This window comes from Hakea prostrata, chromosome 8 (genome assembly GCF_041222555.1).
Source record: "Hakea prostrata isolate BN-2017 chromosome 8, UWA_Hpros_2, whole genome shotgun sequence".
Lineage (NCBI taxonomy): Eukaryota > Viridiplantae > Streptophyta > Magnoliopsida > Proteales > Proteaceae > Hakea > Hakea prostrata.
The window spans coordinates 12,730,524-12,755,428 of NC_142607.1; the positions used below are offsets into that span (position 1 = coordinate 12,730,524).

General features: G+C 37.6%; 1 protein-coding gene across 2 annotated transcripts; it reads right to left on the reverse strand.

Moving 5' to 3' along the window:
- Positions 1 to 876: 876 nt before the first annotated feature.
- Positions 877 to 23,445, reverse strand: LOC149006998 (uncharacterized). 2 transcript variants are annotated; one of them, XM_089164777.1, is made up of 20 exons: positions 23,006 to 23,445; positions 21,908 to 21,970; positions 16,588 to 16,931; positions 16,320 to 16,416; positions 16,160 to 16,219; positions 15,928 to 16,032; positions 15,484 to 15,594; positions 13,625 to 13,666; positions 13,253 to 13,354; positions 12,971 to 13,140; positions 11,060 to 11,352; positions 10,849 to 10,970; positions 10,486 to 10,528; positions 10,303 to 10,394; positions 8,017 to 8,065; positions 7,788 to 7,858; positions 7,510 to 7,629; positions 5,794 to 5,879; positions 5,158 to 5,203; positions 880 to 1,742 (listed from the first exon to the last, which is right to left on the reverse strand). In XM_089164777.1, the coding sequence occupies exons 1-20, from the start codon at positions 23,204 to 23,206 to the stop codon at positions 1,692 to 1,694; spliced, it is 2,268 nt and encodes a 755-aa protein (XP_089020903.1). In that variant the 5' UTR covers positions 23,207 to 23,445; the 3' UTR covers positions 880 to 1,691. The 2 variants fall into 2 exon arrangements, with proteins under 2 accessions (XP_089020904.1, XP_089020903.1); XM_089164778.1 differs by lacking the exons at positions 21,908 to 21,970; positions 23,006 to 23,445 and having other exon boundaries at positions 877 to 1,742; positions 16,588 to 16,673; positions 16,787 to 16,870.
- Positions 23,446 to 24,905: the final 1,460 nt, after the last annotated feature.

Sequence of the window (24,905 nt, forward strand, 5' to 3'; positions counted from 1 at the left end):
AGGGAGTTTCCCACGAGATGAAACAACGCAACAGCCACACCACCACCATGGAGCCTTGCAGCAGGGCATTTCTGTTCCGACGATGAGATCAGAGATGAAAAATAGGAAACCAAACAAACTTGTTCCGCTAATCTTTAGTTGCTTCTCAGAGCTTCAGGGGCACCAAGATGAAAGAGAGAGAAGAAGAAGAATGAATGAATAACGAAGTGTTAAAGACGGCTTCTTCTCTTCTGTTCTACCACAGAAGAATCCTGAGTCAAAAGATTAAACGGCACACCATAGGTTGTTTCGGCAAAAATGGCGATTTTCCGGTGAAAACGGCGATTTTCCGGCGAAAACAGCGATTTTCCGGCGAAAAGTTGCGATATCGATTTCGATCCATTTTTTATTTCGCCCACCGGCGAACTGGGCGAATTTCGCCGATATTTCGGCGAAATTCGCCGAAATTTCCTTCCATGGCAAGAACATAGCAAACACAAAATTGTAAACTCAAAAAACTTCAAGAATTCCAGTTGATATGAGAAGTTGGAAATTTGTTAACTTCAGGTTAACTAGTTTTGATTGTGACGTCAATAGAGATGTCTTCAGGCTAACTAGGTTGAAAAGCACTGAGACGTCAAGAAAAAAGAAGAAGAAGAGGGAGAGATGAAAGTCTACAAGAATTATGATGAACTTGCAAAGAACAAGCAACAATTTTGCAGGTGTTGGAAGAAATTTTGTCAAGGCTGGAGGAATCATCTTAAGTAGGAACCTATCGAAGAGTGTAAGTTTAAGGGCCTCGAGTTCTAGGCATTTTAGCATTGACATGGTAACATGCCAAACTGCGTTTACTATGATATTCAAATATGTTTCCATTAGCACCTGCTGTTGCTTCTTGTAAGGTGTCTACTCAGTCCACCCTTTCTTGCTCAATTCATCGATGGTTACCTCCTGCGGAGTTTTATAAAGTCAATCACGACGGAGCTTGGTGTGCAAATTTTAAACAGGGGAGCGGGGGATGGTGGGTGATGTGGAAATTATAATTTGGGTTTCACAGGGCCTTCATTTTTCAGCCTTTTCTTGCAGGGCAGAAGCAACAACAGTTGGGTCTCCTCTCCTTCAAGCTTACAGAAGCAGGGCAAAGATATTATGGAAATTGAATGTGAAGACTTTTACAAATTTTCTTGCTTCAGCAGCAAACATTGAGATTGATCCTATCATTCAAGATATTCAACAACTTAAGAATTCTTATGTTATATGATCTTTCAATTGCATTTCAAGGGATGCTAATGCCTATTACCAATCCATGGCTTTTGAATCCTTGTAGATCTGAAGCTGCTGCTTGTATCAGCTCCTTTCTGAATAAATTTGCTTTCAATACCAAAGAACCAAAAATAATCAAGAATAATATTACTCAGAATCCCACCCTCTCACTGATGAAGACTGGATTGACATGCCCCGGACTCTGGAATTAATCCTACCTTCATCACCCTAACCTATACCACCAGGTACAGTGAAGAAGCATTGGGAACATTAGGCTAATGAACACAACCTGATCAACTCTCTTCAAAAAAATTCGCATCATTATTACAAGATCATCTAGCAGGTAATTTCATGTGAAACCTACACTACATCCACTCAGAAAGTACAGAGTCATGTAATTACACTCTTTACAACAAATGACCCCAGCTGTTCTGAGGGGAAAATGCTCCCTACTTGTTAAAGAACAGTCCCTTCTTCTTCCCTTTCCTTTTCTCAACAGCCTGCAAAAGAGTAGACCTTCATAAATATGTTTTTTACAACACATGCGTATGAAAGACAAGGAAACGCAAACTAAAAGAATGGAAAAAGAAATGGGTATTTTACATACCAAAGGAAAACTTCAACAAGGAGAATAACAAGAAGACTGTTTGGCAATTGGTAGTGCATAAAAGCTAAGAGTTTATGAAAATTGGAATAATCTTAATCATTATTAGCGTTTATAGTAGCACCCGGAAAAGAAAAAAAGAGGAAAAAAAAGAAAAGAATGATCAGGGAACCCCACATAACAGGTTGGAGATAAGAAAGTGTTTTCTGTAAGTATAAAGCCGCAATAATATAACAAGGTGTGCATTTTGGAAAAAGAATGTGAGCCTCGAGTTTAGTCAAGCTGGGTTTTGGGAATAATTTTGGAAAAAGAATGTGAGCCTCAAGATTCAGTCAAGGTGGGTTTTGTGAATAATTTGAGTCTGTATTGGACTCTTCTTCCTTAGTTAAGTGAAGTTCGATTTTTAAGTCTGGAAATTTTCCAACAAATAAAAACTATTCTGATGGAGATCCTCACAATGATAGAGGCTCCTCTAAATTTCTATGACCTTCTCCTCTCCCCTGCTTTTTCTCTTCTTTTTTTTTCTTTCTTCATCTTATTCCTCCTGATATCTATGGTTTACCAAAGTTCACAAAGAAGAACAAGGGATGAGGTACATGTTACATAAAGTCATTTGCATCTCTCAAACAAAAACAAGTTAGAAGAGTTTTCACTGAACCCTGAAGTACCATATTTCTTTTGTTTTGGCGAAATACTGTTTCAACCCAATCAGACAGAATCAGATCAGATCCAAAGGTCAAGCTGTCAACAAAGCAACTTTACACTCAAATCCTTAAAAGTTTCCCAAACTGATCCATCCTACTAGAAGCCTATAACAACTTAAGACTTTTTCATTCATTTTGTTGTCTTTTCTAGGTTATGAATTTCCACTCAAGAATCCCATGATAGAGAATAATGAGATCATGAATAAAGGGTGGGTGATCAGAATATCCTTGCTGCAAATAAATTCTCACCCTTTTCTTTTCCAGCATTTAATTAAAAAAAAGAAAGAACACAACCCACCAACAGGAATGTTTGTATCCACTCCATAATACAGGTGAGGAAGTTGTAGTCCATGTTGAGCTGTAAAGAGGGACCACCACTTTATTTGTACTGTCAACATTAGACTATGGACATAAAGCTTTAACATTGCTGAAAATGCTACTGATTATGTAGCAAAGAAAACCATCCTGACAAAATCTGCTTCATGCACTTGTGATGCAGTTGAAACGAACAAGAATGTCAGCAGCAAACCAGGCCATCAAACTAGGTTGAGGATAGACCAATCCATTTCGAGTGCCCAATGGAGTATATATGATGTAAACTGTTCCCAGGAGCAGCATGGGGCCTAGTGTTACTTTACTCCAGCCCTATGGTCCCCTAGTCATACCAGGGGTGTAACAATTTCCGTGGAGTCAAAGGTTAGGGTGCCATAGGGTCCAGTTTGTTATTAGGACCCTGGATGGCTGGATCTACTTTTGTTTTTTTATTTGAGTCATTATTTTGTGAGTTATTGAGGAGTCCTTGTCTATGTATGATTCCTAGGTAGTGAAGGAATCCCTAATTTGTCTTTTTAGGATTCCATATCTACTCTTAATCCAAAGTGGAACCTTTGAGGTGAGATATGATAGAATCCTTGTTCAAGTTAAAGTCTTTAGTCAAGTAAGAGTCTTACATAGGATCATTTGCAAGTTGGAGTCCAAGTCTGTTTTCTATTTAGAAGTTGAGTCCCTTTATGTTTTCCTTCATGTAGGCTATAAATAAGTCACTCTGGGTTGTAACAAATCAGACTTGATTAATTGAATGAAAAACAGATTTAAAGGAAGCATTGGAGTAGTGGGTTCCTAGGCGGAATCCCACGGCTGTGTGTGAATTAATATTCATATTCTGCAATTTCAGCATTCCCCTCTCATCTTCAAGCCTGCGGCAGGATTGATTCTTCAAGTTTTCTGCAGTTCAAGTCTCCTACAGAAAATAAGTACACCTCAGTCCCAAACTGTCCCCATCCATCACACCCTTCTTTTCTTTTTTTTTCCCTTGAATTTTTGGAATTTTCTGGAGACCCAAATTTTAAGATCAGATGTGCACCAATCTAATGGTTAGATCCTTCCCAAACTTTAGGACCTCACCCCCCAACCCTCGTGACCTTAGATCCGAATAAGACCCCATCCTGACCATCCAATCTCAAGATATAATTATTTTCTTGAATTTTCGTACTTTCCAAGACCCCATAAGCAAGAACCTTAATATCTTTTAATTTAGCCATCCAAACCCCCCCCCCCCCACCAAACTTGGGGGATCATATTCCTATGTTATTACTACATTCCATCCAGGTTTCAACCCATTTGGACACTTATAGACCTAAGCTTCCATCTCAAGGAATTTATCCCATACCCCCATGAGATGAGTTATATACCTTTAGGATAGTAATATACTAATTATCATTTTAAGCATATTTGATCATAAACATTAATCTAAACTTACCCCCTAGGAAATCATCCCTTCACAACCCCACATGTATGGAATTGTCCCCTACAACTCCCCTACCTACACCCTCAACTTAGGGTCCAAACCCAAAGCAATTAAATCTTCACAGTCCTTGTTGTGATGATTAGAAGGTCTAAGTCATAGCTGTAAAAGAGCTATTGAGAAGGGCAAAAGGGTTGGTGGAAAAGTGTGAAAAACAACAAAGTGAGACCCACATTTATAACTTTTCCATATAATCATTTCCTTTCCTGTTCCCCCACCCCATTACATATGGATCCCACATGTTTATTTTTCCCACCCCACCTTTGCAAACAAATGGTGCCTTAATGTATAATAAAATCCCTCCCCTAATCTTAATGGGGTAAACCTGCTCCCATGCGACCAAAGAGAGGAAATTTCATAGCTGCACTAGAAAAAGTAACAGTAAAAGCCCCCTTAAAGCAGAGCAGGTTGAGAACCATGCAAACTATGAATCTATGATACATTGTCACTCGACACTTTAAAATATGACATATCAATGTCGAATTACTTTTAGTACGAAATTTGTAAAAATAAGTGGTCTACGATTGTCTTGTAGAGTAATTGGGAAATGAGTTATGAAATCTCATTGCAAAAAATAATTCCAGGGCTGTTTGTTAATTTAAAGGTGATGTTTGTACTGAACCTATTCAGTACACTAAATAAACCAATATAAAGCTTGAAAAAAAAGGGGCGAACCCGGTGCCAAAGGCTTACGCACAAGCTAAGTCCCCCACAGGCGGGGGGTTGCATTCTTTGAAAAAAAAAGGGTTGTAACATAGCATGCATTAATTCAAAGTAAGGTCACTTAGAAGATGAAGTTATACCCGCATGATAAACAATCTCATGGTAAGAACAATGACATCCCTTAACCTGAAAAACGAAGAGAAAATGAGAAAAAATTACATATGGATACATCAGGCACTCCTAATGGGAATTGCGTAGCCAAAAATTGTCATCTCCTCAATAAGGCTACTTAAATATCCTTCCATTTTGATAGGGAAAAAATGATGCAGTACAGAGTGTAACTGTGGAAGCAGAGTAACATGCCCAAATTCCAGTATCAAGTCTATTAAGATTATTTCTTAAGGTTTCTGTAGGACCATTAGGGTGGTAACAGTTGCCTAAAAGGATTACCAGTTTAAAGGTTTACTGATAAATCCTTGATATCACAGATGATGCATAATGAAAGTTAATATGCACCACATGTATTATGGGCTTCTGAGAAATTTGACCTGAGACTAGTCACTATAGAAAGCTCAAAGGCCATAACCAAAAGATAACCTAAATATTTTGAACTTTGAAGTTCTCACAGGAAAATCTGTTTTTGGAAGGAAATGAATTTTTCAATTCTTTAATTAACTTGCAGATATGAAGTGCTCTCCTGTCACTCTCTGGATCTCAGAAATTTTAATTGAATCTTCATCCAATGCACAAGTTAAGAAGTACCAATGTGAACTTACGGGCTGTCATCTGTTCGCAATATGAGTTCCACCCTACCGGAACTAAGTACTAAAAATTCAGTTGCATGCCCAAAGGGAATTGTAACCTGCAAGAGAAAACACATGCATCAGTTACTAACTAAAACACATTTACCACAAAACAATACCCAGAAAATAGTAGGGATTTTTTCATATTCCCTTCTTGGGCAGTGGGGGTGGTGAAAATAAATAAAAAGAATTCCACTATAATATGGGCTTACTACATCCACCGTGAAAAAGTATCAACAATAGTCTTTGAATTCCACACATGGAGAAGAAAAAAATAATCTCCAAGTTTCACTCTCTCCTTCCTTGCTAATAAAGAACATTAACTAAACAAACTACAAAATGAAAAAACAAAAAATTTAGACTATAAAAGTGTGGTGCTTAGAACTGAAACCCGGAGAGGTGGCTGAAATATGAAGACTCAAAATCACTGCATAACTCAAGTTGAAAACCTAAAAGGCAGGAATTTGTGTGTCAATCTGCAACTATAACAGCAGCGCCAGAAGCTTGGGGCTTCACTAGAGAAATTCAGAACAAGACAACGACTTTAATAGAGTTTTCCTGGTCTCAGTTGTCCAAAGAAATTGAAACCAGAACAGGAAGAACAATGAACCAATAGGAGAAGAGGAAAAGATGACAGAATAAGATTATCTCACCCTTGGGATCAGACCAAGGTCTCTCACCTCACAGCCTTTGACTGGTTTTTTTCCTTCGGGTTAATATAAATGCCTCGAAGGGAAGAAGATACAAGAAAAGAGGGGGGGGGGGTTTAGCCTAGAGGCCCCAAACTAAGCAGTCTTGGAAATGACTAAAAGAGAAATATCTACGCCCCAATCAAAAACAATGTAACTGTTCCTTGGGCTATCTACAAGAGGTTTGGTGAGGCAAAAGAGAGACTATGGATGAAGCATCCTTACAAATGGCTTTCCAAATCTGATCAAGGGATCCATATTTGTGAGTGATGTTAATTTCCATCCAGAATGTGGGAGATGCAAGCACCAAGTGAAAACTTCCTTGTGGGATCAGCTATCATAGTTCCCCCAATAGTGGAGGTGATCCAGCAGTTATTAGTGGCAAAGGGTTGGGGCGTCTAGATCTGAACCAGATGGAGAAGAGGGCTTGAAGCCAGACGGGTCTGGTGAAAGGGAAGACAAAGAAGAGGTGAGGGACAGCCTTTCACTGGTTGTCCTTAAACAAAGCAACAAAACAAGCTTCTTCATTAAAATCCTGGGGAGGATCAGCAGGTCCATTACATTACACAGTTAGAACTAACAAAAAACAAAATTATGGCAAGGGGTAACTAATAACTTGTTCCCAATATAGCTTTGACTAAGCAATCAAAAACTAATTTAAAAGGCAACAATTACAGAATAAAAAGGGTGATAAACTAAGCTAGGAATTAACTTCTCATCCATTTTATCTAAACCAGGCTGTTGGTGTGGTTGGCTTTGTTGAGCCACAACACCAACAGCCTGATTGAGCTGGCCAAGCCTGTACCTAGTTGGCACTATGGCACATGGGTTGACCGATACTTTCAAGTACTCTGTTTTTGCCCTAACATGAGAGAATTTTCCTTCATTAATCGTGATCACTCCACCCCAGCACATACAAAATTTCCATAATAATATAAATGATTATTAAGTGCTTTTGAAATTTAATTTTCATTAAGAAGAACAAGGTGAGGAATCATACACTTGTGGTTTGCTGAAACTTTTCTGTGTGAATAACACCACGAGGGCCTTTACTTTTGATACTGTAACCTTCTCTCTTAATCGCCAAACTAGATGGTTCCCAGGTATCAAGATTTCCAGCCTATACATAAAACTAATTATTAGCATAAAATGTGTCATGCATCAGAAAAAAAGAAACTATCCAAGAATCATGGTGAGAAACAGCATGCTTTTAAAAAAAATTAAAATAACCAAGGGAACCAATCAGAGGATATTTGCCTCAACGCCATTCGGCCATACCGAAAAGAAAACATTATATGAAGCATGTCCATCATAAAGGGTCTTCTCTATTTGTTCTTGCATTTCAGGATCTGTTCAAAAAGGTTTTAAAAAGAAAACGTTTCAAGTTGTTAACAAATTAAAGAACGTAAAATAACAACACAATTAGAAGAAGACAAACACAATAGAATGAATTTCACTTTGTTACATAGCTTAGACAAATGAAACTTTGGTTCTATTACAGTATTACCACAAGTGATCTTTCTTTGTCCATTTGCAAAGACCTTTACAAGTTCACCCTGGTGTCAAAGAAACAAAAAGAAAAAGGTTACTCAAAAAATCGAGCATTATCACAAAATCAACAATATAAAACACCTAAGGAAACAGGCTGCATTAGTGAAATGCACTGGACCAAAAGATTTGCTGCATCCATGGAAGATTTGTGCGGAAGTCAAAGTGGTTTTGGCAGCAACAGAAACATTCTACTGGTTTTGTGATCCAGAATCACACCCTTGGACCAACTTAAACCCAAACCGGGTTCCCAGACCAAAATGAACCAGGTCCAACATGAATCATGGGTCTAGTAGGATTACTAGGAAATATATTATCTTGACATAATGTCTTTGTTTATTATTTCCAATCATAGTTGTCAAACCAGCAAGGTGACCAAAGCGATTGGGGACTCGCCTAGGCAATTAGGCAATAAAGCAGCGCCTAGGCAGCAATAAGGTGACCAAAGCGGTTGGGTCAAAATTGTTCAATATAACTACTTTTCAATACAACTACTTTCTATAATAAACCAAACAAATATTCAATAGTCACATTCAACCCTAAAAAAAGCATTCAAGAATCATAATTATGAAAAATAATTCAAAAAAAGAACACAAACATAAGTTCATCTCATCAAACCATGGTTGTCAAAGCATTTGCCTAGGCATTTACTGATTCATTGATTCTTGATGTTGAGTATGGCTTATGCTTCACATTCTGTTGCCGGCGGGCTGCCCCCAGAGCAAAAAATAGGTTCTATGTCACTTTGGGCCTTGGAGTTCCTTTACAGATTGGTCATCAATTAAGCGGTTGAAAAACCGCTTTGTCGCCTAGGCGGACGCTTTGACAACTATGTTTCCAATTGCTTCAAAGTTAGATTCATAGTCTCTAGTTTCTAGTTCTTTTCCGTACTTGAATTAGAAACCTAGTTAGAGAGTCTTATTGTGAGTAAGTCTTTTATTTTCATTATAAATATGATGTAATTCCCCATCGTTAGACAGAAATTGGAATTTGGAATATATGAGGAGTTTATGGTTTTGAGAGCATGCGTGGCTGTGTGTGTCCATGTTTCTTCCCCCTTCCCCTCTCTTATATGATCTCCCCCTTCCTCTTCTGCCTATCTTTCTAACTCTCCCCTTGTGAAGGCCCATCATAGCAGACCCCTTTCTCAGGTTTGCATTATTTTGATCCTGATGGAAGTGATGTAGCACTAGAACTAAGATAGGAAAAGAAATGGTAATGAGATGCGTTGTGGATATTTCTTAGGATGGAGGATGATGTGTATAGGCTTATGTTCAAGTTTGGATGGATCCTGACGGTGCATACAGCATACGGGCTGTAGGTAGGTTCTTCGGATGAGGGTTTCCCAAAAACCTGGGGGTGGGGCCAGGGGACAGGGGTGAAAGAAAGGAAAGAAAAAGATGGCAGAAAAGAGGATGTCTAGATATTACTCACCAGATCAGGGTTTGGCAACTAGGATATGACTACCCTAGAAGTCCTCTCGGATATTATACACCAAGACAACTGGATATTACACACCAGCCAAGGTTCTAATGATGGAACCCAGCAGTTCAAAACTCTTTGCAAAAGAAATTTGCTAATCATATAGTCAGTCTAATTCTGTTCTTCCACATTGAGGCATTAAATAGAGGCTTAATGGCCTAATTACAAAGTGCTAAATAAAAAATGAAAGCTAACGCTAATTAAAACAAAACATTACCTTGAATCGGAAAGTGTGAATCCTAGATAAATTTCTGAGTCTCTGACTAAGCATAAAAATAAATACGGCACAAAATGACCTATACGGCCAAACTTAAAGTGACCCAATGTAATATCCTTTTTAACCAATTGAACCGTTGGTTCAATTAAAAGACAAAAGACTGAAAATAAAATAAGCAACTAACCTACTTCGTATTTGAGCTAGATACCCTATTACAGGCCCATTAAGAGGCCATTTCACTTTAAATCTCAAGGATCATGGACCCATGACCTATGTAACCCAATCCTAGGCTTCTTCCTTGGAAAACAAGTCTAAATTGGTGCTGTCATAGTGCCCCAACTTTCATATTTTAGGCCACCCTATTGGCATTGTGTCAAATGAAGAGTATGTAATCAAAGTGATACAATAATGTCCACCAATTTTTACACTACTCTTATGTCCATCTAGTTGGTCGCATTATGTCACAAGCATCAATCACCACAAAGAGAAACGGAAAAGAAAATCATCATAATTAGGCAGTACGAAAATTTAGGCCAGAATGAGTACCTTGCGCTTCCTGCTATCCAGAGGTTGGACCTCAACAGCAAGGTATGAGTCAACATCATCAGCAGTAACCAAATAGTTGGGTTGTTTTGCCCCTGTATCCATATGTTTTCTAAGACTTGGATTTTCAAATAAAATCAGAAAACGAGACACCTGTTTATGACTTAAAAAGGTAGAAAAACTTACCGTCGATGTATTTCACTGACCCATCATCCAAATAGCGTACCCACTGGCAACATGAAAAATGCAACAATATTTCACCGGACTTACAATTTATAAAACAACAAAACATTTTCCAAAACTAGCAACTTCAAGCAAAAGTACCGCCTCTTCTTTTTCTTTTCTCTTTCCGGTTGGAGGTTGGTGGTGTGTGCACTATGCCAGTGTTTGAATGGATACATGAACTGGTTTCATATATACAATGTTTACTTTGAAAGTTTAAACATAAACGTGTCGCTAGAGGTCCCAAAAAAAGATCCCTTTACGCCCCCCCCCCCACCCCAAAAAAAAATGCATTCAATGCAAATTACCAATTTCCCTCAACCCTACCTCAAAGTTACAACTGGTTGTTCCATTAATGGAGTAGCCACTTGTCTGAAGTTCTCGACCAGGAAAAACTTCTCCTGAAATTTGAAGGCCTTCAATGGCTGGTAGAGGATCATCTTCTGCAGCTGAAACAGAACACTAAATAATCAACATGAAGCTAACAAAAGAACGTTGATACAAAGATCAAAAGCTGAAAGTTCAACTAAGGTTTTGCCTTCAGAAAATGAGGAAGAAGGTTCCTCCAGTACTGGTGGTAAATAAGGAGGATATGCAGAATGCGGATCATCATGCACAGGTGTCATAAAAGGAGAGTTTCCAGACCCCCAATTGGAAGAAGGACCTCTTGCATTCTGGTTAGTAGCAGCATCTGGATCATCCATCTCATTGCCACAAACAGGATCATTGAAGGCGAGCTGTTTGTTAAAGGACTCTTCAGCAAAATGACTGCCATGAGAATCACGATTAGAAACCAGAATTTGTGTAGGAACATCTTGGGCTGCAAAATTCCTACAATAGAAGAAACAAGCCAAAGAAAACATCAGCTACGACCAGAAGAATTGTACTGCTACAGCATCCAAGGAGCCACAACCATATATAACACCAATAATTTCCAAAAAATTACAAAGATTCAGAAAATTTTGTGAATATACATTGTGCCCAAGATTTCCTACAAGAATGAGAAACTTGATTATTGTGGATGACCGTTTGAAAGAAGTTCATAGGAGAAATTGAGACATGAGTTTCTTGGATACAGTAGCTATTGGATTCTTCTTTCTCCCACCAGTTAGCCATTGACCTTAGAATTTTCTTTTTCCATTATTATTTATTCCTCTAAATTCCATTTGCTCCCCAAAAATAACCATGTAAAAGGAACGTTTCCAGGTGAAACCAATGTAAAGAAGAGTGGAAGCAAAATTTCACACCACTGGGATCTAGTACTTTAAATCCCACACCCAGTTTCTAATCCTCCACAAAAGCAAAATAAAATCTGGATGATCTTCCAAAATACAGCAGTTCTTAAAAAAAGCAGTGGTTTTTAGCAACGCTCAAGAACTCAGCTCTGGACACCAACTAGGTCAGCCAAAAAATTGAGTTGGACAAAGATCACATATGCAAGTTGGTGATCAGACCTCATGATCAATAGATGCATAGCACAACCAGCAACAATGATTGCAGAAAATATCACATATCGTCATTGAGGACTCCAAAAACAGATTCATCAGGGGTTGTAAACCGTGAATAGACCGATACCATGTGAGAGGAAAGAAGCTAACCAATTAGAAGAAAATAGGTCACATCCAATAAGCAGCAATAACCTTTATTTAAAAATGATTAGTTGTCAGGGCGACGCCTAGGTGTCTGGGTGCTACACTGCTGCCTAGGCCTCCACCAATGGCTGGCTGGTTTCTCCTTAGTTTTCAACCCCCTGGAATGCGTTGCCTCCCAGATGCCAATGACTTTTAATAACACGACTAGTTATAAGAAAATCCCCCAGCTTATGTGTATTTACACACAACACAAAAGACTGACTTGTGGTTAACCTTTACAATAGTTAACATTCAACACTTACCAAAAAAAATTATTTCGTAAAATTACTCAGTCTGGTCCGAACTAGTATAATGATATATGGGAATAAAGAACAAGGCATAAAAGGCAATACCTTCCCCCACTACCCAAAATACGGTTTTTAAAAGCCATTTTATTCACAACGTGTGCTTGTGCTTTCTGACCTCTAACATTTACTGGAAGCTCGTTAATTGAAGAAGAGGTTCGAGCAACATCCTCATGCTTCCTCCTGACACAAAACCTTCTCCAATATCAGCCTATGTCTATTATTTCATCACTTCAATTAATGATCATAGTCCTTGGTTTAACGGTAAAGGCAAAAACTTCATCTAATTAATGAGTGGTATGTTTGAGTATTAGAGTTTATTGGCCTGCAAGCAGGAGCATAGTTTGATTTGCCGTTACCCCACATGTTTCATTGCTACATTGTTCAGCAGTAAAAGATCCATCACAATATTTACTATTACGGCAAACATTAGAACAAAATTACTGCACAAAATGTCCGATCAAATAGGTTAACCAACAAATGCATTAGCTGAGACTTTTGCACTTCATTTACCTGCCTGCAGAAGTGGAGGACCTTCCGACATTATCCAGCTCCAGATTTTTTGTGGCATCAGCAGTGAAAGGGGCCCAACCTGTGGTTGTCTGAACATTAGAAGGAGAAGGTGTTGGTGCCTGCCCACGCATATATGTTGGCTGAGGCACCAGTTCAAGCCCATTATTGTTCTGAAACGGAAACATAAAAATTGAAGCACAGCACCTAAGTGATAAAGGAAGAAGATGAGCATTCCATCATGAAGAACAAAAGTTAAAAGTATACAAAGACAGATGACCATACTGAAGTATTTAGTGCAGCATTAAGGGAATGAGCTGGTGAGGCTGGATGGAATGCGTCAGACTGCCATGGGGCTAACTGATACTGAGACTCCTTTAACTTGGTCTGCAACATGAATATATATATATATATATATATATATATATATATATATATATATATATATATATATATATATATATATATATATATATATATATATAAAACCCTCAAATAAGCCCATCTATTTCCAGCACAGCAAATATGTAATACAGCTAAAAATCTGAAAGTCATCAAGAAGTGAGGTAAGTTTTCCAACACAGAAAAGCCTTATGGCACCAATTACAACTAAAACCCTGAATAGCAGCATTGTGATCCTCCAAGTATGCAATATACCTCAGTAACAAGAAGTTTCTCCTGCAAATGTCTAAACAGAACCTGCAATTGGAAAAGCTAATCATGTAAGATACCATTTATATATTTGTATGGAAGCAATTATATGCAGCATTCTTAATCACTTTCAGTTTATTGGTAATAAATATTTCATTTACTACTATCTTCTTGTATAGGTTATACCTCAAGTTCTCAGGTCATCAAACAGAACTTAGGAATTTTACCTTTGAATCTACAGATGCTCCCCACTCTTTCCCCAACACACACATGCAGAAAACAGTAAACAAAAAACAGAAAGCCAAAAAAACTACAAACAGGAACTAATAGAAGTGAAAGTCTATAGGCTCAAATCTTTGATACATTATAATCCACACTTGAATCTTTAAAACACACACACACACACACACACACACACACATGCACACGCAAAAAAAGAAGGCCACCTCTAGCCTAGTCTAAAATTGCCACAAAGGAAAACAAAATAGAAGTTCCATAGAGAGCTGGATCAGAGGTTCTATAGCAAGTCCTGCATCTGCCTCCTGTATTCTCCTTGTAATTTCAATGAAACATTCTGCAAGTTTTTGGGATTTCAAAAAGTGATAGTCATAACAGTCCTGACCACAAGGGGCAGACACAGGACAACTAGTCAGCATTGTAAAAAAGTAACAATGTGAATTAGTTAAGAAAGAAGGGAAAGGAAAAGATAGAAACAATGTGAAATGAAGAGAATTGATTGGAAGCAACAGACAATAGACTCAGCCTTATTCCAACTTAACAGGGTCTGCTACATGGATCCAGTCAAAACAAAGCAGGAAAAATAGAGGTCAAAACATAAAAAGGAAGATGTTGAATAGAAAAAAAGGGGGGGGGGGGAGTTGATAGAAAGTAAGATGAAATCAAAAGGGATCATACGCAGCCCAGAAAGTCCTGAGAATATCAGCCAAACAGGGTCTGCAATATAGATCCTTGCCCTCCAATAGGCTCTATCAGATGTCAAATGAGGAACAGCATGCAGATCCTTTCTCACAACTTCGATCATTGTCAATTCAGGCCTACACCTAGCTATTTTAGCTCCTTAAATAGGGACCATATTGCTCCTCATTACTGGTGCATTCCTTGGCTTACATTTAACAATGCTCGACTCTATCAGAGCTTGTCATTGTCTTTACAGCCAAGCTACACTATGGGGCAGTTAGGGGGCAATGAAAAGAGTTAAGCACATAGCCCATGCCATCCTCTGCTGTTATCATAAGTTTCATATATAAATAAAATAAAAAACAGTGCTCATGAAAAAAATAATGATGTGAGAAATGGTGTAAAAAACCAATATTTTAGAAGATGGCTTGACCCACTGATAATAAAAACTGATTAGTTATTACTTATTAGCATTCACCAAAAATATGTGCATATACCAGTCAGTCTAAAGAACATGCATATACTAGTTGTGTGCCATTACTTCTACAGACACACTATGGTGGCTCATTCAGCCATCGCCATATACATCAAATCACCCACATGATCCCGAGTCGTATAATGGAGAGTTGTACGACTGTGGATGCTTACACAATAGCCAAATAGGTGTTCTAAACTTTCATGCTTTTCAAATTTGGTGTTCCAGTTATATGCATCATCTCATTGAAAAATCCAAACATAAGTGAGCTTTTTAAGCAGTAAAAATCAATTCCATGCATCTTGAAGTTGGTGCAATTCAGGACACTGGGGTATGATATGCTTTAAAGCAAAATCATCGCCACTTATAAATAAAATATGAACATCCGATTAGAAACTGGCAAACTGTATCTGAGGCATGAATACTATATTAATAATAAATAAATTGAGGACATCATGATTATCATGCAGACCTTAAGATTATTAACCATAGATTGTGCATCAGGCATAGGCGTCTGCAAAGAATATTCTGCCAGAAGAGGAAGCAAAGACGAGACAAATATTGATCTTTCTTGATGTGCAGCCTGAAAGAAACAGAAAATAAGTCTCAAATTTTATTTTAGTTTGATCAAGCCAAAAATATGGCTGGAAAAATTAAATGCTACACCTAGTCCCTTGTTCAAACTTGTACTGTCATAGAAAACATATTGCTGAAACAACTAATAAATTACTGAGCTATACGAGAGCAAGAAACAAAAATCATCTCATTACTTCCCAATCATCTTTAATTCTTCTTTTTTTCTTAAATATAAGCTTTCACTAGCTATGCATCAGGTAAACAATGATATATATAAAACATATGTCAGTTATATCAGTACAAGGAACCTCAACCAAATCCTAACCAAAAAAAAAAGTACCTCTAACGCATAGGTAAGACGTATGTTTTCTTCAATTATATCTTGTCTGTATGAACGAGCTCTTGATGCCTCATCAATCAGGTCTTGTTGCTGCTTATCAAAAGCCTAAAAGCAACCATCAGGTTACCAAGAAAAACAAAAATCAGCAAAAACTTGAAGGTCACAAAGTAAAAAAACAAAATTGCACTCATATTAAACACAAAAAAGCAAGCTAAAGCGAAGGTTCACCTACCAAACGCATGCAGGCAATTCGTTTTTCCAGCACATATTTGTCATTACGTATTTGCATTTCCTATAAATGATAATCAGTGCCTTCAGTAAGCATGTGACAAGGCACGAGATTGAAAATGAATACCTGGGAGGCAATTGAGAACAAGATACATTATTCTTACCTTGCTGGAGTATTCAGCAAGACGATTCCGCAGCTGCCTAATCTCTTCTTCATGCTCCCGGATCTTGAGAACAAGATCCTGCGACAAAGATGGTAACCTGTACATCAAATAATTAGACCAAATTATGCGACAAACAATGAAATTTTTCTTGAGGGGAAAGAAAGTACTTATATTAAATCCCATTCCTCCTTTTGGCAGATCCTTTGGGAAGTATGACAAGGGAACCAAAAAATGTATGTCATATCGCGTTGTATGTGATGTTGAGTACCTGGTAGGAGAAAAGGATGTTGAAGATGGGGAAGAAAACTGGGAAAAGCCAGCAGCGCCTCCAGATGTCTGTGCAGCAGAAAGTACCTTCAAATTCCCATTTACCTTGTTACCATCAGAATAGTGCCAGCTTTTTGACTGAGCCTGTGTGACAGGGTCTTCATTTTTTGGCAATGTATCTTGGTTAAGAACTAGCATACCATGTGGGCCAAGTGATGAAGTATTATCCATCCATCGGAGCCTATCTTCTTGATCCTCTACAGGTGAAATGGATTCACTTGGTCTGTAGGGTCCCAGATTATGCTCACTTAATCCATCTGAATGAGGTCTAGAATCATCTGATTTCTGCCAAATGGACAGGCTCTCTTTTTTTAAAGTTTGATGAATGAATTATTTTATCTATAAAGAAAAGCATATGATAGTAATACAATAAACACAGCCTCAGAGGCAAACAAAAATCTGTCCCCTAAAACTTCATGATTCAAGTGATCCAAGAGACAATAAAAGTAACAAGCCATAAGGGGGGAAAAACAGTAAACTAAAGATACAGGCATATGTTTCATGAGAATATATACTACAGGATACCGTATAATTGGTAATTATTATGATGGCCGGGCCTCATCTAGGATTTGCTTCTGCATGGAAGGCTCTTTGATTCAAACCAATTCGATGGATCTGTTGTGTTGGGTTTTCTTTTAAGATAGAAAGGAAGAGACAGCAATCAATGGAACAACAATGACATTGAAGAAAGGGAGTCATTTGGATGAAGCGATGGGAAAGAGGAGAGAAATATGGGGGATTCTAGAAACAGAGAGAGAGGGAAATCTCAGTCTCACTTCAATGTCAAAAGGAAAACTGGTATTCCATCAAATCATATCATAGGGACAGTTGAACCTTAAATATGTTTGCCAGAATCAGACAAACCTTGTCTAAAAACAAGTAAAAGAAGAAAAGACAAACTAGAAATCGTTGCTAGATGCACCCTAAGGGGGCAAGTATATTTCTTATTGTTGTTCACCCTCATATTTTTTGTGGTCTATATCTCCAACTGTAGACTGTATTAGTGGAGCCAAAACATACCAAAAACAAGGATGACTGACAACAGCCCTGCATCCCAAGGAGACCATAAAAACTAAATAAAATAGAAGAAAATCATTTTAGTTTTACTCAATAGAATTGATATTAATCGTCATAGAAAAACGAGTATTAAATGATGGCTTAGGGAGACAATGACTGTTTCCAAGATTTTAAAAAAGCTTGTAAGAGTATTTCATGGCATTTTATGTATCATTAAACATGTCAAAGATGTAAGAACTGTGGAGGCCAAGATAGTGAATTCCCAATTACAATTGGATTAATATTAAGGATCAACTTTAAGCCCTTACTCATTTGCTCTTCTCGTGAATGATTTAACTAGAGACGTATTCAAGATGAGATTCCTTATTGTATGCTTTATTCAAATTAAATTATTTTGGTGGATGGTGACAAAACAAGGGGCTAGCACCCAGTTGGAATTATGGAGATAAACCTTGGTTTTAATTTAAGTACAAAGAAGATGGATTATAAGGTGTGTAACTTCGGTCACACAAGGAAAATAAAGTGGTGAAAATTAATGAAATAAAGATTTTGCAAAACTCAGTAGGATAAATAAGAAATGATTATATGACTAGTATGATGTATCAAGTGGAACGTTGGCCAGATAGGAAACATCACATAGACAAACAGTGTAAGGAGATGATGAAGATGAGATGCATGAGTGGCAAAACTAGGAAGGAAAAAGTAAGAATGATCATATTAGAGCTGATTCTGGAGTCGCTTTGATACTTTATCAGTTCATAAGAAAGCCATTTTAACATGGCATGGCCATGTTTAACGAAGGCCCTTCAATGAACCAATACAGAGGAGTGATTCGATTCAGAATGGAAGAGCTAAAAGAATTGGGGCAGACCTAAAATGACCTTAGAAAGAGAAATAAGAAAAGTCATGTGATGCAATTAAGATTGTCCAATGCGGTCAATTGTGCTTTAGATTTTAGAAGACTTTATTTTGGCCCACAGGCCTAATATATAAGTTCATAAAGTTGAAGTAATGTCAATGCATGGGGTCAGCAGTTAAATTGAATGTTTGAGTTAGATGAGGATACTTAATAGTTAGAGTTTTGAGTTTATTACTCATAAAGTGATTAGTTCGCAAATCAGGAGTCTCTCTCCAATATTTGTCTTTTGACGTCTTTTTTTTTTTTTGGGAAACTTTTAGAGTGATTAGGAGTACTTTCTAAGAATTTCAGTGTCGTGGAGCCATGCATATGGGATTGACATCCCAATTGCCCAAACCAGATTTCTCTCCACTCTTCTTCCACCCTAGAAGACTGATGTTACTCCTCCCTCCAATTCCATTTCCATCAACCTGATTATTTTCCCTTGACAATGAAGAAGCAGCTCTTCCTGATCATTAGAAACACTAGATTCCTTTTCCACCAAAAAAAAAAAAAACACTAGATTCCTTCATCTTCTTCTTTTCAAATTGAGAAACACAACACTAACTTGCCGCTAATTCAATTCCAAGCTTCCAGCACACTTTCTGTCATTAAACTTAACATAAAGTTAACTGATAGACAGCCTACATCAACCTAACCTAACCTTACCATAAAACCGTAGTTCCTACCAAACCCTAACCCTTATTTGACCTAGAAACCCTAATCTGGCTTCTAGTTGGATCCTTTCCCATCTAAAGCTACTATAAATGCAAAGCTTAGCCTTGTATAAAGTATGACTAGAACCAGAGCTGATTGGAGGGCAATGATCCATGTAGCCATTCCCATTTAGTTGGGATAAGGCTGAGTTTTTTTACCTGGGATAAGATGCCTTAAAGAAAATCCCTGCTTGCCAATCATGGAAATAACAATTGCAATGGATGTAGATCTATAGCATAGATTGAGAACTCACTAATGCCTTGAAAGTATCTCTCTTTATTTTCTTTTTTCTTTTTTTGTTTGGGAGGGGGGGGGAGGGGTGGCAAGACAATGGGATAACCCTGATATCTCATTCATGTCTCGATATCTTGGCAAGATGTCAGTAACATTTTGGTACTTGTATGTTTCCAACAAAAACATGACTTTAATATAGCCAAAAGAAACTGCACCAAAGCAGCAAGATCTTGATCCAATTTGGTTTTTTGCCTAACCAAGTTGAGCTCTAAAACCAATTTCCCAAACCATGATATGTAGTGTGGAACTTATTATTAGTAATGATTACAACATTAACAGGTAAACCACCAAACACAATATCCCCCAGATGTATTATTCTTCTCAGTCGCATAAGCTCAAGTGCACGACTGTTTGTAAGTGCAGAGACTCATCCTCCTCCAACACCCCCCCCCCCAAAAAAAATTAATAATAATAAATAAAAGAAAGAAAGAAATTTTAGTGTACGTAATCTTGTCTGCATCTGCCAAACTGCAATGGAAATGCAAAGGAGGGTGGTCATTGCAGAAAAGAATCGTTTTAGAAGAAGCTTTCCTCATTAGAGGTGTTTGCCTCTCCTTTCAACAATTTGGAATGGGACATTTTCTAATAGTGCTATAACTCAATATTAACCAGAAATACACTTCCTTTTCTTCCTAGAAGTTTGATTTGACAGCTAAAAGTAATCATTGCAACCATTCCTTAAAACAAAGCTCACCATGGAAACAAGCCTTTACTTTTAAGAGCACATTGAATTATAGGAACAGATTAGAGAAACTATTGTAAGACATCAAACAGATCCCAGACCAGAAGGCAAGAAAGGTCTATTCAGGAAGTGTTATTTTCTGTTATTACTTCTTAATTATTTACCAGGACTATCATATCCTGGATTTCTGGCCTGCATTTCTTAGTAACACCAGATTTTAGATGTGTCAAATCCACCTATGGAATTCCTGTGACAAGTAATATTGCTCCATGGTCTTCATGTGAAAGGTAATATTGTCCATGGACAACATCGGATGGTATGTGCTGTTTTTGCCCTTCTGATACCGAGAGTATTATCCATCTCTTCTCTGAGTGTCCTCAGACTAAGCATGTCTAGCTTAATGGGGCCCATGTTTCTTCTCATTTGATGCTTATTCCATGCTTCATTGGGAGGTTAAATCCTTAACATGGTTTCTTAATGGGTTTATGCTTTCATGCTATTATATATGGAGAATGAGGAACCAAATATTATTTGCTCACTCTAAAGCACAGCCAGTATCTCTTATTAGTCAGATTTCTTTTTGGGTGACCCAGTTAGATATTTTGCTAAATTTAGGTTTTGTCGTTTGGTCTGATTCATATAAGGTTGGTGCAGTCATTACCTCATCCCATCCTGCCTCCCCTCCTACTTGGAATGCCCTGACTATGACCTCCTTAGTCATTGCAGGGTTGGCCTCCTCCACCTCAAATGAAGGGAATTGGATATTTTTGTTTTGTACACAGAGGAGAATGCATGGCTTTACGTTTGGGATGTGCGCCCTTCACTCAGTTACAGAAGGTGCTTATCATGGCATTTTAATTTGGGTTACAGCCTTAAAGGAAGCATAGAAGTTGCAGCTTGAGGTCAAGTGGTCATCTGTACTTTTCCTTTTTGGTACAAAATTCTCCCCAAAACCCCATGATCCTTGGCCATACTATTTGGTCTCCTTCCTCTTGGACATCTGAAAATACTTGGCATCTGACGTTATGTTTTGTCACCCCCCTAAGTATTTATGTCATATCCTATCCTTGGAAGTACGACACAAGGCTGCTCCAGGTTGTATACCAAAGATCCGTATGTAACACTTACAACAATTAATGTTTAAGTGTTGTTCTGTTTCATCAAGAAAAAAAAAGGTACCTATGGAACTAACACAATAAAGAGTTGTGGCAAACAGGTGCTGCGCTGTTAGAAGCATAACTTCAGGATCATCTGCTCCAGATGTTAAGACATCAAAGGTAACGTAGTCAAGAAACATCAAGCTTTGTAGGAAAAGTGAATTGATATTAGTGCAGCTGAAAAGGAGAGTGTTGAGGAGGATGGGTGATATGATTCAGATCGGAGAAAAGGAAAGAGTTAGTGGTGATGAAAAACAAGCATATCTTAGGACTGGCAACAAGTATGACTTCGTATAGGATTTATTGGCAGTAAGTGGATTCTTGTAGCTGACCCCATCTAGTTGGGATAAGGCTAGGTTGAGTTGTATTAATGAACTGTCCAATTGCTTCACTGTAATCAGTGAGCGTGTGCTAAATTTGGATTTAGATTCCAACTTTTAGCTAAATATGGAAGATAAATATTATTCCTATGGAAGCTAAAAATAAAAGCACTTACATATCTTTCTAGTTCCTCCGCTTTTCGTTGAAGTTCACTCCTCAAAAAATTCTTCTCTTCTGCCTAACAAATGTACAGCAGTTTGACAGTTAGTCACCCATTTCAGGCAATCAAACCAAATATGACCAACATACATAAAGATATTATCAACCTAACCAGTTATGATTAACTATGGGAAATCTTACTGTTGATCAAGCCCTAAATCTTGAATTTTAAAATTACAGTAGTAAATTCATATACCTTTACCACCAAAATTTTTAAGAAAACAAATAATGGTTTCACCTAGGCTCAATCCAGTTTGTTTACATTTTCAGCTAATTACAGTGTCCATTTTGTATATAAGTATGGCAAGGAAACCCTTTAGTTCACCTTCCAAGCTCCAACTAACGTCTAAAGTGTTAATATTTTTTTTTTTGGCCAACATTCTTTTCTTAGATATTCTACTTGACAACTCCTCACATCCAAGTTGAGCTACCTTCAGTTTGTCTGGACAAACAACAACCAAAAACTCAAAAACCACTAGACTACTCAAGCTTAAAGACAGTTTACCTGATAAAATGAACAACACAATTTTGAAGACAAGGTTTGATCCAATTATATAAAGCCAAGACAGGTCCATCCTGTACATTACATGTAAATGTGAGCGCATCTGCGTATGCACACACATGCAAGGCTAAGACTGAATCCATAGATCTCAACAGTCTACCCTTGATTAGTAAGATTAAAATGAATGCCCAACTCCCATCCGTAGGCCTCTGGTGTCCAATTCCACAACACTTTGATGGTTCAACAATAAGTGTAATTGCTAGTTAACTGTACAATAACCTGCCACAAACATACTCAGCAAAAATGATCATCGGATAATCCTGATAGGATGGTTTATGGAAGTGAAATCCGTAACCCTCTGAGACCAGGTCTACAAAGAACGACAAGATAAGGTGGCCGGTGCGAATATGAACATCATACCCACAAAAACTGAGAAAGCCAGAAATGCTAGAAGAGTTCACTTCACGTTCACTCCTAAAGAAGACTACATTTCGAATACAGTATACTAAAACTCAAGAGAAACAATTTCATTTCGATCGTTGAAACGTTAACCTGTTGCTTGATGGCGCTCTCAGCAGCTTCAAGTGCCTTTATGAGCTGAAATAGACTTTCATTGGAATCATCATGGACACCCAATTCAGAGAACCTGTCGACTAAATTAAAAATTCCGGTCTCAATCGGAGAACTCGACTGAGATCGAGTATCTCTACCATTATCCAATCGGTTCTCAAGGTTTCCTCCGTAATCTACCATGGCTAGAAGCCTAGAACAAGTTACTTCCAACTCAAGTCCCTGTCAATATATCAGTCCCATCAAATCGACCAAAACCAAATCATAAGAGTAACAGTGATGAACATATTTGAACAAGCTCAATAGGATTTGCGATCGATAAGAGCTTCTTCAACCCAAATCTAAGAAATTGACCCGTTTTAATGCTAAATATAAAACGCGGCAGAGGGTTTTGAAGAGTTAAGTCAGTCTCATTCAAGTTCTTGCTGTGTACAACAAAGCATTATGTTTACAAAAAAAAAAAACAAAGCATGATAAGATATTTTTTTTTCTTTTTTCTTTTTCTTTTTTTCCCTCCAATCAGAGACGAACTTCCAACTTCCAAGGGCAATATATTCCAGGTCATGGATACCCTTGCTTTATTCAACCCAAAAAGAAAGAAGAATACCGTTCCTTTTGATGGGCATCACGTCACTGGGTGGAGTGATAATCTTGACCGTCCAATTGTCACGCATTAAATTAAACAAAATCAGGAGTGCAGACGTTGGACAATGTAATTAATAATGTTATTTCTTTAAAAAAAGGGGAAAATATATTTTTTTGGATAAAGAAAAGAAAAAGGCCGAATCCGGGTATAGGTTTTCACACTAAGGCTGCGCTTGTTTGCTGGAATAAATGTGGGGTGAGAAAAAAAAGAATGGAGAAATTATTGAAAAAAATGTAGATTTTTTATTTTTTTCTTAAATCCTAAAATTGTAGATTGTTTGGTTGCTTAGGGGTGAGAAAGTAAGAGACAAACTTTCTTGAATCAATAAAGCTTATCTGGTAAGGTGACAGCCTGACTTTTCTACCCCAAGGCTTTCTAAAACCCCACAAATTTGGTGGGGTTTTGTGAAAAAGTTTAGAAAAGTAAAAAGTGAAACCCACTACTATTACTTTTCCACTAAATCTTTTCATTTCCCTCATCCCACTACACATGGAGTCTACATGTTTTTTTTTTCCATCCTTTTTTTTTTCACCCCACCTTTGCAAACAAATGCACCCTAAGAGTACATATTCGATAAGTAAGAGATAAACCAATACGTTTCAATGAAGAAGTCATAAATTTGACTCACTTATGACAATATATAAAATAATCTGTTATAATAAAAAATAAAAACCAAGGAGTGAATATGATCCAACAATATTTTATAAAAAAAAAGAAGATATAGACGTAAATCATACTTGTTACCCTGCAATGCATATAATCCATATAGGAAAGCACTAGAAACATTTCCTAAATAGGAGCTTAGATACAAAAATGTCAAAGATTAGGTCTAATATCAATGGCTAAATCTAACACATGTTTATGTAGGATATCCACAAGCTTCTTGCAATCCTTCTATCACCACACCATGAACACCTTTCACAACTACAACTAACATGGCTTCTCTCATTGCCTTTGCCTATGCCATTAGAGTAGATGTAATATTAATAGAGGTTGATGCTGCTAGGATAGGGGATCCCTTATAATCTCTTATTATAAAAGTCACACAAGAGGGTTTGAAAGCTTTTTGACTCAATTAGTCATTTTTCTTAACTAGTCTTACCTTGATAATTTCTATAAGAGGTTGTTTCAATACCCTTGCAAAACATGACCCAAGAGCTTTTTTTTTTTTCTTTTCCCACCAAGCAAAGGTTTGAGATTATGGTGTGGTACTCTCACTTGAGTTGTGACTTGGTA

Excerpts from the sequence above, each read along its gene's own strand:
- LOC149006998 (XM_089164777.1), bottom strand. The coding sequence starts at position 23,206 with ATGGTAGATTACGGAGGAAACCTTGAGAACCGATTGGATAATGGTAGA. Across the intron at positions 21,971-23,005 it reads AGAGCGCCATCAAGCAACAG|GCAGAAGAGAAGAATTTTTT; the intron begins GTTAACGTTTCA and ends TACATTTGTTAG. Across the intron at positions 16,033-16,159 it reads GAATTGCCTGCATGCGTTTG|GCTTTTGATAAGCAGCAACA; the intron begins GTAGGTGAACCT and ends GGTTGCTTTTAG.